The 15,383-nt window shown below is 40.6% G+C and overlaps 2 protein-coding genes and 1 long non-coding RNA gene across 3 annotated transcripts; all 3 read right to left on the minus strand.

The window, feature by feature from the left end:
* Window positions 1–2,581: 2,581 nt before the first annotated feature.
* LOC117767763 (serine/threonine-protein kinase pim-2-like) lies at window positions 2,582–5,148 on the minus strand. Its single transcript, XM_034595615.1, has 5 exons — window positions 4,520–5,148; window positions 3,879–3,973; window positions 3,717–3,764; window positions 3,388–3,609; window positions 2,582–2,812 (listed from the first exon to the last, which is right to left on the minus strand). The coding sequence occupies exons 1-5, from the start codon at window positions 4,746–4,748 to the stop codon at window positions 2,582–2,584; spliced, it is 825 nt and encodes a 274-aa protein (XP_034451506.1). The 5' UTR covers window positions 4,749–5,148.
* Window positions 5,149–6,121: 973 nt separating this feature from the next.
* Window positions 6,122–10,284, minus strand: LOC117767764. The gene is made up of 10 exons (XM_034595616.1): window positions 10,207–10,284; window positions 9,438–9,616; window positions 8,863–8,956; window positions 8,602–8,688; window positions 8,270–8,328; window positions 7,801–8,005; window positions 7,435–7,552; window positions 7,101–7,192; window positions 6,897–7,014; window positions 6,122–6,129 (listed from the first exon to the last, which is right to left on the minus strand). The coding sequence occupies exons 1-10, from the start codon at window positions 10,282–10,284 to the stop codon at window positions 6,122–6,124; spliced, it is 1,038 nt and encodes a 345-aa protein (XP_034451507.1).
* Window positions 10,285–10,313: 29 nt separating this feature from the next.
* LOC117767919 lies at window positions 10,314–10,818 on the minus strand. Its single transcript, XR_004614955.1, has 3 exons — window positions 10,728–10,818; window positions 10,551–10,652; window positions 10,314–10,440 (listed from the first exon to the last, which is right to left on the minus strand). It is a non-coding gene; the product is annotated as an uncharacterized LOC117767919 (long non-coding RNA).
* Window positions 10,819–15,383: the final 4,565 nt, after the last annotated feature.

Below are 15,383 nucleotides of genomic sequence, written 5' to 3' on the forward strand. Positions count from 1 at the left end.
TACTTTGTCGTTTATGTTTATTCTCTTTTGCCAACTGTACATTAGACCCTGCACCTACAGCTCCTGCCACAGCCCCATCCACCTCCCATTCGCCTCCTGGACAGAGTTCCCCATCTCATCTCCCCCACTCTCCAACTCCAAAGAGAGCTGTCCACCATTATTAAATATCATATTAAAATGTCTTTACCGTATATTACTTTTTTCTCTTTTGCCAACTGTACATTAGACCCTGCACCTACAGCTCCTGCCACAGCCCCATTCACCTCCTGGACCAAGTTCCCCATCCTCATCTCCCCACTCTCCAACTCCAAAGAGAGCTGTCGACCAAAATATCCAGGTAAGACCCTGCAAATAAACCGTGTTAGGGACCAGAAACAATGGCTACATTTTCAGTTTTCAACAACAGATCCCATTTGTTTTGATGAGAAGAAGTTGTTATTAAACTTAAAGGAGCATAGACTTTGAAAGTATGATATTTCACGTGCCTAGTGGATACAGAATGTACTGCCCTATTTATGTATTTCTGTGCCTGGCAGATAAATTTAGGTATTAATAAGTGAAACTTTGAAAAGATTTTCAGTAACATTCTTCCATATATTGGATCTCAAACGTTTTCTTCCCCCAACTCCCTAGGTGGCCGCAAAGGAGGAAAAAAAGTCGACCCAACAAGTACCCTGCTGGCTGTGGTTGTTCCCTAGGTAGAGCTGAGTCCAGATCAGGGTGTAGTCGGAGACACTGAGACTTGGAAATTAGTTCAGTCCCTGATATTTACTTCAGTTAAACAACATTCATACGCTCCCCAATCCGGGACATTGCAGTTTAGTGTTCAGTTGCTATAACTGATTTAAACTCAGACTTCCCATGCTCCGTTAGTGCATGGGAAGTCTTTTTGGACGGACAGACGGACGGATGTCTGTCTGTCTGTCCGTATTATAATTTTTTGCTCGGAAAAACCACAGTCATCCTCTATTTTTAAACCTATTTTCTCAAATAGGTTGTCTCAGCAGTTGTGAAACTGACTCTTATTTTTTATCAATTTAAACTCTGGTTTGTTCAGCAGAATACGAAATTTGGGGAATAAATCTCTGCTGATATGGGAAAAGAACTTAAACGTTTCTTAAAAGTTCTATTTTTAACCAATTCTTTTCTATTTATAATTGAATCCATGAGAAAATGAGTGAGGGGGAAACACAAATTCAGGTTGGTTGACATTGTAAATCAGTGGTTTCATTGAAGAATAATGAGGTGAATGCGGTTGATGGTGTTGAAATGTGACACAGGGGGGTTTACAATGGAGTTGATTGAAAGCTGACGTGGAAGGGTACCTTGTGCGTCTGTAGGAGACGCCAAGGGGCGTGACAGAGCAGCGAATTTGATGCTCCTGGAATGAGAACAGGTTGACACAATACAATCTCTTGACATTCCGCGGAGGGGAGAGACTCCAGACCTTTTGCTGTGATTCTCCAACCAGGCCCATGGTAAAAACTGAATGTATCAATGAGCCTCCCACTGTTACACTCATACCTGTCCTACGTAAAACAATGGCAGGTAGGAACCAATTAACTCCTTGGCAAGGGAATATACAGCAGCAACTTAAATGTTACACATGAAAATATAAAATTGCAACACTCATTAAAATGCTCTAGATGAAAATGAAACAATTGTGTATTTATTATATATTTATTTATGAATTGGGAATTGGGGATGGAGGGGTTGGGGATAGGGGAATTGGGGATGGAGGAGTTGGGGATGGAGGACCTGGGGATGGGGCGGTTGGGGGTGGAGGGTTTGGGGATAGAGGAGTTGGGGCTGGGGATGGAGGAGTTGGGGCTGGGGCGTTGGCGGATGGGGGAGCTGGGGATGGAGGAATTGGGAATGGGGGAGTTGGGGATGGACGAATTGGGGATGGAGGACCTGGGGATGGGGCGGTTGGGGGTGGGGGAGTTGTGGATAGAGGAATTGGGGATGGGGGACTTTTGGATGGCCGGGTTGGGGATGGAGGAACTGGGGATGGGTGAGCTGGGGATGGAGGAATTGGGCGTGGATGAGTTGGGGATGGGTAGGTTGGAGATGAGGGAGTTGGGGATTGGTGGGTTGGGGATGGAGGAGTTGGGGCTGGGGTGGTTGGGAATGGGGTGGGATAGGGCTATTTAACCAGGGGTGCTGCTGCATATCCTCCAGAGTGGCACGGTCCTCAGGCTCTAAATCCAAACACATTTCCAAGAAGTCTTTGCAGTCTGTGAGGAGAGAGGACAGATGATAAGGAAACGATGAGGCTTGAATCTACAGTGATCGACTGTAACATGGAAGGAACATAATAACTGCACATTGAAACCAGCGTTGTCTCACCTTTGGATCCAAACGAGATTTGGATTTCATTCCTGATAAAGTCGTTGGTGTGGAACCACATGCATCCAGCCAGCATTTCAAATAGCAATGCTGCCAACTGCCAGACTGTCGTGGGGCCGGCCATGTATTGCCCACGCATTTGATACTCTGGAGGAGAGTATGCTAGTGTTCCTACAATATGTCAGATAGAAGGAGACAGAAAAAAAGCAAAGGATGAGGAACAGGCAGAGATTTAACAGTCAGATGAATGAAAAGCAGGAATACAAGACAGGTTGGCCGTACCAGTGAATTGTCTGTAAATGCAGTTTTTCTTCCTAATGCAGCCACATCCAAAATCAATGAAGTGCACTCGAAGGCCATCAGAGCTGGACTCAATGAGGATGTTCTCTGCTTTAATATCTCGGTGGAAAATGCCTTTGGCTTGCATATCTATGGCAGCATCCACCAGCTGCTTCATGATGATCTGAGAAAGAGATAAAGAGTCACAAATGAGTTAGAGTGGTGAAGAAGGAACTCAGGATGGGACTGAAAAACACAGTCTACGTTGTAGCTGCTCGGGATCTTTCAACCGGAGCACACTTCACATGAACTTGTAGGGGTTCAAATTTCCATCTTCTCCTGAGCACTTTGAGGACTAAGCTGAGGTCCAAAGGCCTTTCTTATTTCTGGGACCAGCAATTGTAAAAACGACCTGACACAAGGTCTATTTAATGGCTGTTGTGTAGCTTTTAATCGTAGTATGTGATCTGCAGAAAACTTCAAAAAGGAATTTGTGCTGAAATTGTTTTCTGAACTTTTCAGCCAATAATATATCCATTAATTCCAACTCAAGTTCTTTCTTTAAGGTGAAGGTTTCTAAAGAGTGAATCTAAAATAATTTAATTGACAAATTTAAAATGTTAGTTGTGATTGGACCCAAATGAAATATGGGTGTGATAGCAGCCAAACACTCTCCACTGAAACTGATGATATTCAAAATAATGACCTTTTCAGTAGTAGTCTGGGAAACAGCTCACAAAAAGAATAAAGCTCCAGTACCTTTGCAACGTCCTCGGCCAATGGACCAAAGTTATTATTTATGAAGCGCAGCAGATCCATAGAGGGGACTGGCCTCTCCATGACCAGAAGAACCTCTTGGTCCAGATCGTACCAGTCCAGTATCGACACGGCTGCAGATTTTCCCAGAGTCACTGGTTCGCCTGCGGCTTTGTGCATGAGCAGCACCTCATTGGGAATCCTGCGTGTCCTCCCATTTAACATCTAAAGGGAAAATATGTGTGTGTATCTCATCAACAACAAGGAAACAACAAAAACTGAAAGTTAAAGAATGATTTCAACAGTTGGTGCTGAAACAACAGATCACTCACCACTTTTTGACGGGGCACATCCGAGTTGGGGATGTGTTTTATCGCCACCTACAGGACAGATCATGAGCACTTTGGTTATTCCAAGGGATGAAGTCAGAGTATTTATGTTTGATGTGAGAATATTACATTAAATTATTTTATCACATCATATTATGTACTTACTGGTAAATCATCAGACCTTCTGTGGCCGGCATAAACTGAGCCAAAGCCTCCTTGACCAAGTTTTTCAAGCTCCAAGTACTTGGCCTCGAAGTCAGCTGCACCAATGAACACAGACACAGACACATGGTTATTATAGTATACTACCTCTAACTTAATTTTCAGCACATCTTTTCCAGGACTGACATTTTTTTATATTAACTCATCATCCACTTTTTCATATTTCTAAGGCTTTGAACATTTCAACATATGGAGTCTTTTCAGATGTTGTGGAAATAGCTCAGTGGAGAGAAACCATCAGATAGCTTCATGACAACTAAGTAAAATCAATCTGCCTGACAGGCGGCAGAAAGCTCTGATAGATAAGTATTTGTTTGAATCATTTAATTTACATATCATATCTGGTTTGTATAATCTGTTTCAATATTTGTATCTAATCCTCAGGAAGAAAGTAAATAATTATATTTCTCAAAATGTAGAATTTTTCCTTTAAGTTGGACAAGCCAGTTTTTCAAACACAGTGAACAACATCACAAAAAGAAAACTGAAATACCTCCCAACTGGAGTCAACACCAATCCCCATTTTAACATGATCATATTGCTTCCATGCAAACAGCCGCACATTTTCTTTAAAAGTAAGTCACCTCTGCTGGTGTGGCCTGATAACACCGTGCTCTCGTCACTAGAGCTTTTGTCCTCGATCACTGACTCCAGGGTTGATGGACCAGGGTTGGTGTTGGCATCAGTGCCCTTTCCACCCCTCTGCCTCTTCAGTAGGGGCTCATTTCCAGTGGTGGCCTTCCTCTTGGTGGCCTTAGTCACAGACCAATTACTCGCCAAGATGGCGATGGGTGAGATGGGGCGGCCAACCATCTCTACAAAAGAGGAAAAAAAACAGTGAGCATCAACCTGTTGACTGCATGTAGTGAGTTCTGAATCCTATGACCACATAAGGATGATGACATTGGATGACTCTGCAAAGTTCTGTATCACATTCAACATTGTTTTGTAATTTTAAACAACAACATTTTAAAACTAAGTTCTTGCATTATGTGAACATGGCAAATACTGTTTGGTTAAGGTTAGTGAAAGTACTGTTTATTATTCACAATGACTCTGGCTACTTTCCTGCACAGTGTATGAGTAAAGAAATATTATCAAGAGCCTGCAAATGAAATCCAGGAGATCAAGTCTGTTGATCTTTTAAAATCTTGATATCATGTTTTATTAATGCAAGTGAAAATAAACTGACAGTGAAGCACGAATAATATCAACTTTTTTCTATAAAACTGACTGTGTATCAAGATTTGTCCTGAAACAAGTGTCTGTATCATGGCACAAGAATGAATGAGGCACGTCAATGCACTAAAATAATCCTAATTTTAAAGAAATACTTGATATAAAATGATTTGTGTTGGAAGTAGGTTGAAATATTATGAACGCCTTGCGAGGCCTCAAACTTGTTGAAGGAATAATACGCTGAAGTCAAGAATTAGTCTGGTACGCAAGTGCCAATAAAACCCAACACCATGTTGTATTTGCATTTCAAGTCGAGTAGTGGTGTCAATATTTGTATCTAATCCTCAGGAAGAAAGTAAATAATTATGTTTCTCAAAATGTAGAATTTTTCCTTTAAGTTGGACAAGCCAGTTTTTCAAACACAGTGAACAACATCACAAAAAGAAAACTGAAATACCTCCCAACTGGAGTCAACACCAATCCCCATTTTAACATGATCATATTGCTTCCATGCAAACAGCCGCACATTTTCTTTAAAAGTAAGTCACCTCTGCTGGTGTGGCCTGATAACACCGTGCTCTCGTCACTGGAGCTTTTGTCCTCGATCACTGACTCCAGGGTTGATGGACCAGGGTTGGTGTTGGCATCAGTGCCTTTTCCATCCCTCTGCCTCTTCAGTGGGGGCTCATCTTCAGTGGTGGCCTTCCTCTTGGTGGCCTTAGTCACAGACCAATTACTCGCCAGGTTGGCGATGGGTGAGACGGGGCGGGGCAACCTTCTGGTTGTTTTGTGTGTCTTGGACAAGGTGGAATCATCCATGACGTCCAATAATCCAGATCAGCACGTGCATCTCGCTCTGTTGATGGTGGGAGGACTAGTGATTATCAGATCATAGGATGGTTACTATTGTATATACATGGCTGTAACAAGTTCACAGCCACATTCCCTTTTATCTTTGAATCAAAGAAGGACCTTATGATCTTATTAGTTGCTTCTTTGTTCATCATCTAGCCATCTAGTGTTTAAACCAAAGCAATGTTTGTGTTTATCACTATGAGGGACATCATGTGTTGTTTTTAAGTTGCTGCTGTATGTTCTTTCGCCAAGGAGTTAATTGGTTCCTACCTTTCATTGTTTTATGTATCAGGTATGAGTGCAAGAAGCGTGGAGTAGCCTCATGCTAGAGTAGCGTGAGAGGCCTGATATATATATATATATAGATATATAGTCACATAGCTCATAGAGCTCAGTATATAATATATATACTGTATATATATATATATATCAAAACTTCACTCCCACACTAGTTGATAGTTGAAAATAACATAATTTAAAACAACCCTTGACGCTGTTGCCCCCCTGAAAAAGAAGAAAGCAAATCAGAGGAGATTCTATTTCCACAACATCTGAAAAGACTCCATATGTTGAAATTTTCAAAGCCTTAGAAATATGAAAAAGTGAATCATGAGTTAATATATTAAAATGTCAGTCCTGGAAAAAAACCTAAATATTAAGTTAGAGGTAGTGATGCTTCATTTCTTCACAACTATATTAAACCATGTGTCTGTGTCTGTGTTCATTGGTGCAGCTGACTTCGAGGCCAAGTACTTGGAGCTTGAAAAACTTGGTCAAGGAGGCTTTGGCTCAGTTTATGCCGGCCACAGAAGGTCTGATGATTTACCATCAGACCATCGTAAGTAATTTTGATGTACATTGTGTAATGCAATGTTGCCAAGTCTGTTGTCTGTTCTTATTTGAACACGGAGATAATAAGACACCTACCTTGTTCAGCCCAATCCTGTACATCTATGACCCACTGCTGCACAGTCTGATCATTCACAGACAGGTCTTCCTTGATAGCCTCTAGGCTCTGCCTCTCCCTCTGAAGATCCCTTTGTGCCTGTGGGGAAAATAGAGAATACAAATGTTATCTATTTATTACTGAGATTGCAATGTGGCCTTTTAAAAAATATAAAATACAATTACCTTATGAAATCTGGAGCATAAGGTATTGCACATGTTTTGCACCTTCCTTTTGTTCCAGTCCATGATCTGGACAGTCAGCATGTCTGTGCGGGCTGTTACAAACAGAACATTATTTTACAGCATGTTGACATGAACCGAATACCATTCAGTCGTTTTTTCATCCCACCAATGTTTTATTGACTGTTTTAGTACAGGTTGTGCTCACCTAACAAGTCAAATTAACAACAATACAATCAGTGTTACTCTTAATTATGCTAATTGTCATGTAATGCTATTGATTGATTAGCCTGGATGTACAATTCTTATATTAGATAAGTCAGAAACTACAACCAACCTCCTTTGCCCATAAACTTGGTGTTTATGGCAGTCCTGGAGAGGAAGGAGTTGACCATTTCCACCTCCTCTCCCAAGGTGGAACCAGCTCCATCCTGATTTCCTCCTCCCCATTTTATCTGTCATTTTAGGATGATACCGTGCAGCCCATTAGTATAAGGCCAGAGAAACATTCGCTGTTGTTTTGGCTCTGTGATCCAGCACATTTAAATAGAACAATGATTGAGAATAAAGTGCGTAGTTTAAGCTTTAACATGAGGGGGTTTACATTCATATTTGTAAAACCATGTAGGAATCATACCCCTTTTCACACAGTAGCCCCACGAGTAATTTAACAAATGAAAATAAAATTGATGTGTAAAATTACCTCACACTTGATACCGTTTGCTTTCGCATGGAGCACAGACAGAAAGGGTTTCTTGGCAGTGAGGTGATGATATTCAGGGTATGCTTCACAAATTCTGCTGATGTAAGGCCAATATTTGCAAATAACGTCCATGCAAAAGAAGGTTGGAGGACTGATGGCAGAGACTTCCTTCTGCAGGAACATTGGATAAGCGAAGATCTCACCCCTGTAGGATTGCATCACAGCATTATGTCAACAATACATAATAAGCACACAAAAAGACAGAAGTTAGGTTTACGATTAATAGATGAGTATATCGTGTTAGCAAGTATATGTCCTGAAATGGTGAAACCTTTTTGGAAAAGCATTAGTCAAAGGTGCAGTCTATCCAACAGCATTCTGCTGGTTAAGTTGCAGGGTTATTTTTATCACTTTGTGAGCATTTCAAAAGAAGTAGAATTGATGTTAGTAAGGGGGTTATCAAACTTGCCTGAACATATTCAGAGCACGAAGAATAATCCCATGTCGGCACACAGCTACTTCTATACCCTGTGGAACAATGGTACACTTAATTTCACATAATTTGTCTGCATAGTAGAAAAGTTATCAATGGCAAACTACTCTTCCAGTAAAGAAATTGCTAAAAAAACAATGTTACTGAGGAACAAAATAAAACTGCGCACACAAAAATGACATACCTCTTAATATAATATAGATTCAGTCTGATACCAGCTACATACGTTTGCAACTGAATTAGCATGTTTATTAGGGACTTAGTTTCGGTAATTAGTAATTCCAAGAGAAATCTCTTACAACACATACCTGCTCATCAAGGCTGGAGCTACTCCTCTTACTCGTCTCTTTGGCTGCATTCAGCTGAGACCTGCCACAAACCCCCTTTCCTGGCACCTAAAAATGACAAAACCTAGTCACAGTAGTAATTTTAATTCATCTATTAACATTTTCGGGTGTAATTTTGCAGAATTTACTTTTGCAAATGGTAGTACTCATCTAAAATAAAATTGGGCTTGCAGTATACAAAGTACAATGACAAATTATGTGATTAAAAACAGACACTCTTACATGCTTGGTCCTCCTTTGGATGTCTTCAACAAATGGTGCCACCTCATCATCTTTGCAGAGAAGCACACCCTCAAAGTAACTTGCTTCATCAGTACTAGAGAACATACATAGCAATATATGATCATTTAAATCATTTGAAATATTTGTTTTAGCACATTTTAAAGCATGCTTTATGTGGAGGTGTGTGGGTTTAGCTACATAAATATTGTGGCTGCTGCTGCAGCAGTCACGTAATCTATATTTGGGAGTCCCAGCTGTGGGAAATCCCAATCTGAGGAAAACACCGATTTTCAACCACGTGTGGATGTTTCCTGATAGATACTCACAAGCTCATTATTTGTAGGCATTTCAAATTAAATCTGTTAACATTAACAATTTAAATGCAAATAGAAGGTTCCGTCACTTGAGCACAACAGGTTGAATGTGTTTAGAATCCCTCAAGTGGGCTTTTTGTTGTTTGGCTGCCACTATAACAGTTTGCATTGCTTAAGAATTTACACAAACACGCTGACATAACAAAAAAGAACTGATACATGGACATGATGGGACAATGTAACATAAAAACATATACACACCACCCATCCTTTTTGAAGCGGTAGTGCTTCCTGTTTCCATCGACAGACACAGCCAGCATTTGTGGACAACAGGCTGGGCAGGTGAACGGCTGCTCTGAACACAATTTGTTCACCTCGTAAGAACATATCACCCACTCCATGAAGCTCTTGTAGAATGTGTCAGAACACACTTTACCAGTCTGTTCAAATATCCATTACAATTTAAGTTATACATATGCAGAATTATAAGGAGACTGTGATGATTCTGTGTTTTGGTTGTTTTGGTTTTCTCTCTCTCTCCCCCCCTTCCCTTTCTGTTCTTCCCCTGCAGGTCGTGTGTGTGGCAGGGGGTGTGGCTGGCTTCCCCGCTGCAGCAGACAAGGCACACCTGTTCTCACTCACTCATCAACCTCTCCATAAAAGCCTGGTCTTGACTCCACTACTCCGCCAGATAATTCCGTCTCGTTCGGTAGCGCAGCCTCATGTTTTTTCCTCGGTTTCCTAGCTTGTGTCTTATGAGTACTAATCCGCGTTTTTTTTCCCTTTTGCTACGCAGCCCTCCCGTGTGCTTTGCTGCTCTTCTGCGTTTTTGTTGTCCCGTGTTCGTGCCTTCCTGTGGACATCCCAGCCAGCACCCTGCCTCCACAGCCTGCCATCTCTGCTTATCCATATAATAAACTCTGCCTTCGTTCCCAAGTCTGTTTCCAGTCTCTGCTTTGGGGTCCAACCAAAACAAACCCTAACAGAGACAATGATAAATATTGTAAACATATAATATATGCCAACCCACCCTGCCACACTCTGTTGTTTGCGCTTCGAGCATTCTCATAAAGGTCAAGCGAGAATTCCCTGGAGCAACCAACTTCATTTTCTTAAACCCTTGAAATATGGCTACATCATACGAGTGTGTAAAAATTGATGGTGGCTGGCCAGTAGCCGCTAACTTGGACATCATTGAGCTCTGGTTTCCAGCTAGCACAGCAGCTTCCACACCGCAGCTCTGGGAGGTTCCGATCATATCGCCCTTGGAAAAAAACAAAAATCCTGTTATATTCTCTGATAAGAATATAGAGAAAAGGTGCTTAAAAGCCTAAAATTGTCAGACAGTATGGAACGTTCATGCTAATGAGTTACCTTTCATGTTTATGAAGACTATAGGCCTCCCTGGAACAACATTTACACTCTCTGGAGGGCATTCACAAATATGGTCTGGCATTTCCATTGGCAATATTCTTACTAAGGGAAAAGAGATTAAAAACATAAATAAATAGATTTGTGTTTTTAAAAAGAAAAGAAAATATATTTATTTACCACATGTGTGATGAAAATAGTGCCCGTCAGCATCATCTTTCACAACAACTGTTGGCGGCAGTGGCTTGTGGAAGCCATGAATCCTGGATGCACATCTGATTGTGGCGTCCTTCTTCAAGCATCTTTGACAGAGCTGTGGTTTGATGTAGTTTGCTCTGAGCATATTGTCCATAAGCTGATGTCTGGCTTCCTTCCATCTCTCTGACGAGAAGATGTTTCGAGTCTTCCAGTCGCTGGCTGTTGGTGTGCTGGCATCAATAATGACATCAGTGTCATCATCTGCAACATTGAGAAGACTCAAGTTCTTTAAGTGCATTATCTGTTTCAGGAAGAGAAAATGGTGAAAAAAGTATGGGCTGGGCCATCAAATTTGTTTGCCAATCAAACATGGCACAGAAATATAAATATAGAAACTATGATCACTTACCAAGTCCTTCCTCTTGGTCATCGGGCATCTGTACAGAAATCCCCTCAGGAATTGGATGATCTGACCCGTTTCGCTAAGAAGAGAAAGTTTAATGTGAAGAATGCCAACATTTCATTGCAGTGTCAATGTCAATCACTACTAATCTTCTTAGTTCCCAATGGAACTGCCCTTGTCTGGGGATCTCTTCCCTGTTTATCCTTCTGGACCAAGTCTGTTTTGTACATGTCATTTACTCAAATTTGGTCAGGTTACTATTTCAGTTGTCATAGTATATGACAACAAAACATAGACAGACATTATGACAGCGTTCACAGTACAGTATATTAAATGTACTCTTGGAAATAGCGGAATTAAAATGTATGATGCGTTATTGTGCATGGTCCCTGATAAAATAATAAATACAATATTTCATACCAAGCCAACGTGTGTGCCTTGGCTCAAGAGAAATTTATTTGCATTTGTTGAAGAGTGAGGAGAGGAAGTTTAGTTTGTATTGAGACTAGGGCTGGGCAAGTTAACTCGTTATAATCGCGTTAACTCATCAATTATTTAACGCCAACAATTATTTTATCGCGCATTAGCGCAGGTTTTATTATTTATTGTATTATTGTAAAAGTCTGTTGCTCACAGGCTTTTATTTTGTGAAAGTCTGTTGCTGACTGCTGCGGAACCGGAAAAGAAAAGAATTGGCGAATAAACAAACATGGAGAAGGGTACGGAGCTTTTACATGGCCATGACGAAGGAGTCGCTTATGCAAGACGTTCAAACCAGATGGAATTCTACTCTGGACATGATAAAAAGCATCCGCAGAAACGAACAGCCACTGAGGGACGTCCTCACCACAAACACCAAGATTGTCATGCCAACTACAGCTGAAATGGACAAACTGCAGAGGTTGGAAACGCTACTGGAGCCCTGCAGGTATGTTTTACATCATATTTCTCACTATCCTGTTTGAGTGCATGTAAGAGAGAAATAGTGTAAATGTGTAAATGCAGCATGAATATGTAGAGGATATTTTTTGTGTATACTGTAAGTGAATGCAATTTATTTTGGACTGAAGTGGAGTTGATTTTCTGTTGCAGGTATTTGACTGAACTTTTGGGAGGAGAAAAGTATGTCTCATGCTCTGTGGCTCTGCCTGCTTTTTGCCATCTGTCCCGGGTGATGGAGAGCTCAGATGATGACCCTGCCTACGTGACCACGTTCAAGTCTACATTCAGAAACGACATGGAGACACGCAAGGGAAATGCCAACATTGCATATCTGAAGATTGCTACTGCATTGGACCCTAGATTCAAGGACCTCAAGTGTATACCCAGAGCTGAGAGGAGTGAGGTGTGGGCCTCAGTCACCAACTTAGTCAAGGAACTATTGCAGAGAAACCTAGGGAAGAAAAAAACTCAGAGCCACCAAAGAAAAAGTTAACCCTATTGGCTGTTTCATCTGAGTCTGATTCTGAACAGGAAGAAGACTCAATTGAGAACAGTGTGCGTCGATACAGAGCAGAGCCCGCCATCAGTTCAGATTCCTGTCCATTAGAGTGGTGGTCCAAACATGCAGGCTCACACAGCAGGCTGGCCCCCTATGCACAGAAGTACTTGGCCACACCGGCAACCTCCGTCCCCTGCGAAAGGTTGTTTTCTCTTGCTGGTCATATTGTCCAGAAGAGAGCTTCTTTAGCATCTGAAAATGTAAATAATCTGGTGTGCCTTTCTGCTGTTACCTCAGAAATTGCCTGTTTTAATGATATGATTGTGGCTCAGGATTTTGTGGCCAGTTTTTTTCTTTTTCATAACGAACAGGATAACATTAATGCCCTGGCAGTGAGCTTTAATTTTGTATTTGCTTTGATAACATTCTTTAAGTTGAGATTTACACTGAATATTTTATTTAACTGCTACTGTATTAAAATGCTGATGTTAAAAGTGTTTGCACAACAAATGTTATGGCACTTTCGTTCATATGGCAGAACATTTAAAATAAAAGTGCGCTATACACTACTTTTGAATTCATTATTGGATTTTGATATTGTATTAATTCCACAAATTCCTTTAAACACGCAATAATAAACAACAACCTTTTCCTTATGCATTGTACCCCCCCCTTGTTTAAACTTTGTGTAAGTTACTGGTCACATTTGAAGCTGTGTCATGACTAATCATACTGATTAAGAGTTTTGCAGTTTTTCTTCCCCATACAGAAACTATCTAATTTCCCCCTTCGGATCAATAACACACACAGACACACACATATATATACATGTGTATACGGAACTACTTACCAGAGACTTAGTATGCCACTGGAATTGGGGTCACAGGTCTAACAGGGAGACGGACAAATAAAACCCACACACAAACAAACGAGACACACTGACTCACACAAAGAGAGAGAACGACAGACAGATGTTGGCTCTTAAAAGAGCCGTTTGTTTTATTTATAAAGGACTGGGTTGAGGTTGGAATTAGGAGCGAGGGACAGGTTATCTGTAAAATGTATGGTCAAAAGAAATCCTTTTAACGTTAGCATATTAGCCTGTAATGTTGACTCTTTAAATCTTACAGGTTTACATGTTACCCTGATTACATTAGCAACTTTGCAAAACTTTGATCAGTTAAAATTCTTCAAACAAAGAATACTTTGTTAACAAAATGGATAGGTTTAATGGTAAAAATAAGTATTAGAATTTGCGATATAAATAAGTTATAAGACTTACCGAGGCAGGGGGCGAAGGAGAATGACGTAACGTCCGTTTTTCAGAGCTATGCGCAGGCGCACTCGTCGTTCGTGTTACGGAAGTGAATGGGAAATTACAAAAACTAACGTCATATTAAATAATCGATTAGGTAAGGACTAGTTCATCAATAAAAATGTTATTATTGTAAGCTATTTTATTTAGTTGCTTTAATGTGGAAGTTGGTGTGTTCCTGTTACAAGCAACGGAAGTGGTTATGTACTGCGGAGCGAGGAATTGACGAGGGGAGGAAAATAAACAGGCATTTTGTCCTGATTCAATACACATCTTTCGTGTCCTTCTACTGATGCCTTGCAGTATATGGAAAGATATTAACGGGAGCAATTTACAAAGTATTCCGGTTTGACGGCAAGGAGCGACAAAAGCGTCCATAGCAACCACCTTAGATATGACAGAAACGTGAAAAATCTATGTAATAACTAACAAACCAAACATTGTATAGGTTCACTGAATGAAAATATTGAAACACACATATCTCGCCATAAATATCATCAAAACGCATTTTTATTAAGAAACATTCCTAAAATATAGCCTTTTCCACCAAGAATACAGCAATCTCCGCCATCTTGCTTGAGAATATATTTTATTTTTTTGAGTGGATTATCTGTGTTTTTTCCATATTTTTGTTTTCCTTATCCCAAAGTGGACATTTTTTGGTTGGCATTTCTTTTTTGTTTTTTCTCTCATTGACCTAGTTTTTTTCCTCTCTTTTCTTGAAAAAATAAAAGAGACTCATTGACAAGAACTGTGCATCTCCTGTGGTGTTTTGTCATGGCTAGGGACTGAAAGACAGCTATTTTTGTTGTTGGAACTTTTCTATTTCTATTAGGTCTTTTTAGTTTGTGTGAGAGTAACGTGGGTTATTGTTCATACCTCCTTTGTGTTGGCTTAGTTTAGATAAATTATTGTCCGGGTTCTCCCTGGCTGGCACCAGGACCAAGAATACATACAGTGTAACATTAAGCCGTCACAATGTGACCACACCACAGCATCCGTGACCTACTTCCTGCAAGCGTTTCAGACCGATCTTGTCAGGATGTACAGGGGGAGATCTAACAAAAGGCCTGTGATGATTGTCTGTGATGGCTCTATGGTACTTCTGCAATCACTTGCAATGACATTTTGCAAGTCAAGTCTGGAAGACTTATTGCAGAAGTACTATAGAATTGTCACTGGACAACATCCCACTGAAAAGATCTACCTGCCCATTCTTCATCGATGTCTCAGTCACATCATGAAGAATGCCAAGGACCTCTGCGAAAAACAGTATGTGTTATTGTATTACAAATAAGGAACAATACATTTATAACATAAATTACTGATAATAACTTTGTTATTTATACGGTGTTTCTAGGAATCCAAAACACTACAAGCTGGCAATACACACATTTGGCCTACTTGCATGTAGTTCAAGTCTTAAAGACTTGGATGAGGTTCTTCTGAGTGTGACTGTACTCTTCTGCAGTCCTTGCA

The sequence above is a fragment of the Hippoglossus hippoglossus genome, chromosome 9, assembly GCF_009819705.1.
Source record: "Hippoglossus hippoglossus isolate fHipHip1 chromosome 9, fHipHip1.pri, whole genome shotgun sequence".
Classification (NCBI taxonomy): domain Eukaryota; kingdom Metazoa; phylum Chordata; class Actinopteri; order Pleuronectiformes; family Pleuronectidae; genus Hippoglossus; species Hippoglossus hippoglossus.

Excerpts from the sequence above, each read along its gene's own strand:
- LOC117767763 (XM_034595615.1), bottom strand. The coding sequence starts at position 4,748 with ATGGTTGGCCGCCCCATCTCACCCATCGCCATCTTGGCGAGTAATTGG. Across the intron at positions 3,765-3,878 it reads GAAGGTCTGATGATTTACCA|GTGGCGATAAAACACATCCC; the intron begins GTAAGTACATAA and ends TCTGTCCTGTAG. Across the intron at positions 3,610-3,716 it reads ATGTGCCCCGTCAAAAAGTG|ATGTTAAATGGGAGGACACG; the intron begins GTGAGTGATCTG and ends TTTTCCCTTTAG.
- LOC117767764 (XM_034595616.1), bottom strand. The coding sequence starts at position 10,284 with ATGAAGTTGGTTGCTCCAGGGAATTCTCGCTTGACCTTTATGAGAATG. Across the intron at positions 8,329-8,601 it reads GCTCCAGCCTTGATGAGCAG|GGTATAGAAGTAGCTGTGTG; the intron begins GTATGTGTTGTA and ends ATTGTTCCACAG. Across the intron at positions 7,553-7,800 it reads CAAACGGTATCAAGTGTGAG|ATAAAATGGGGAGGAGGAAA; the intron begins GTAATTTTACAC and ends CTAAAATGACAG.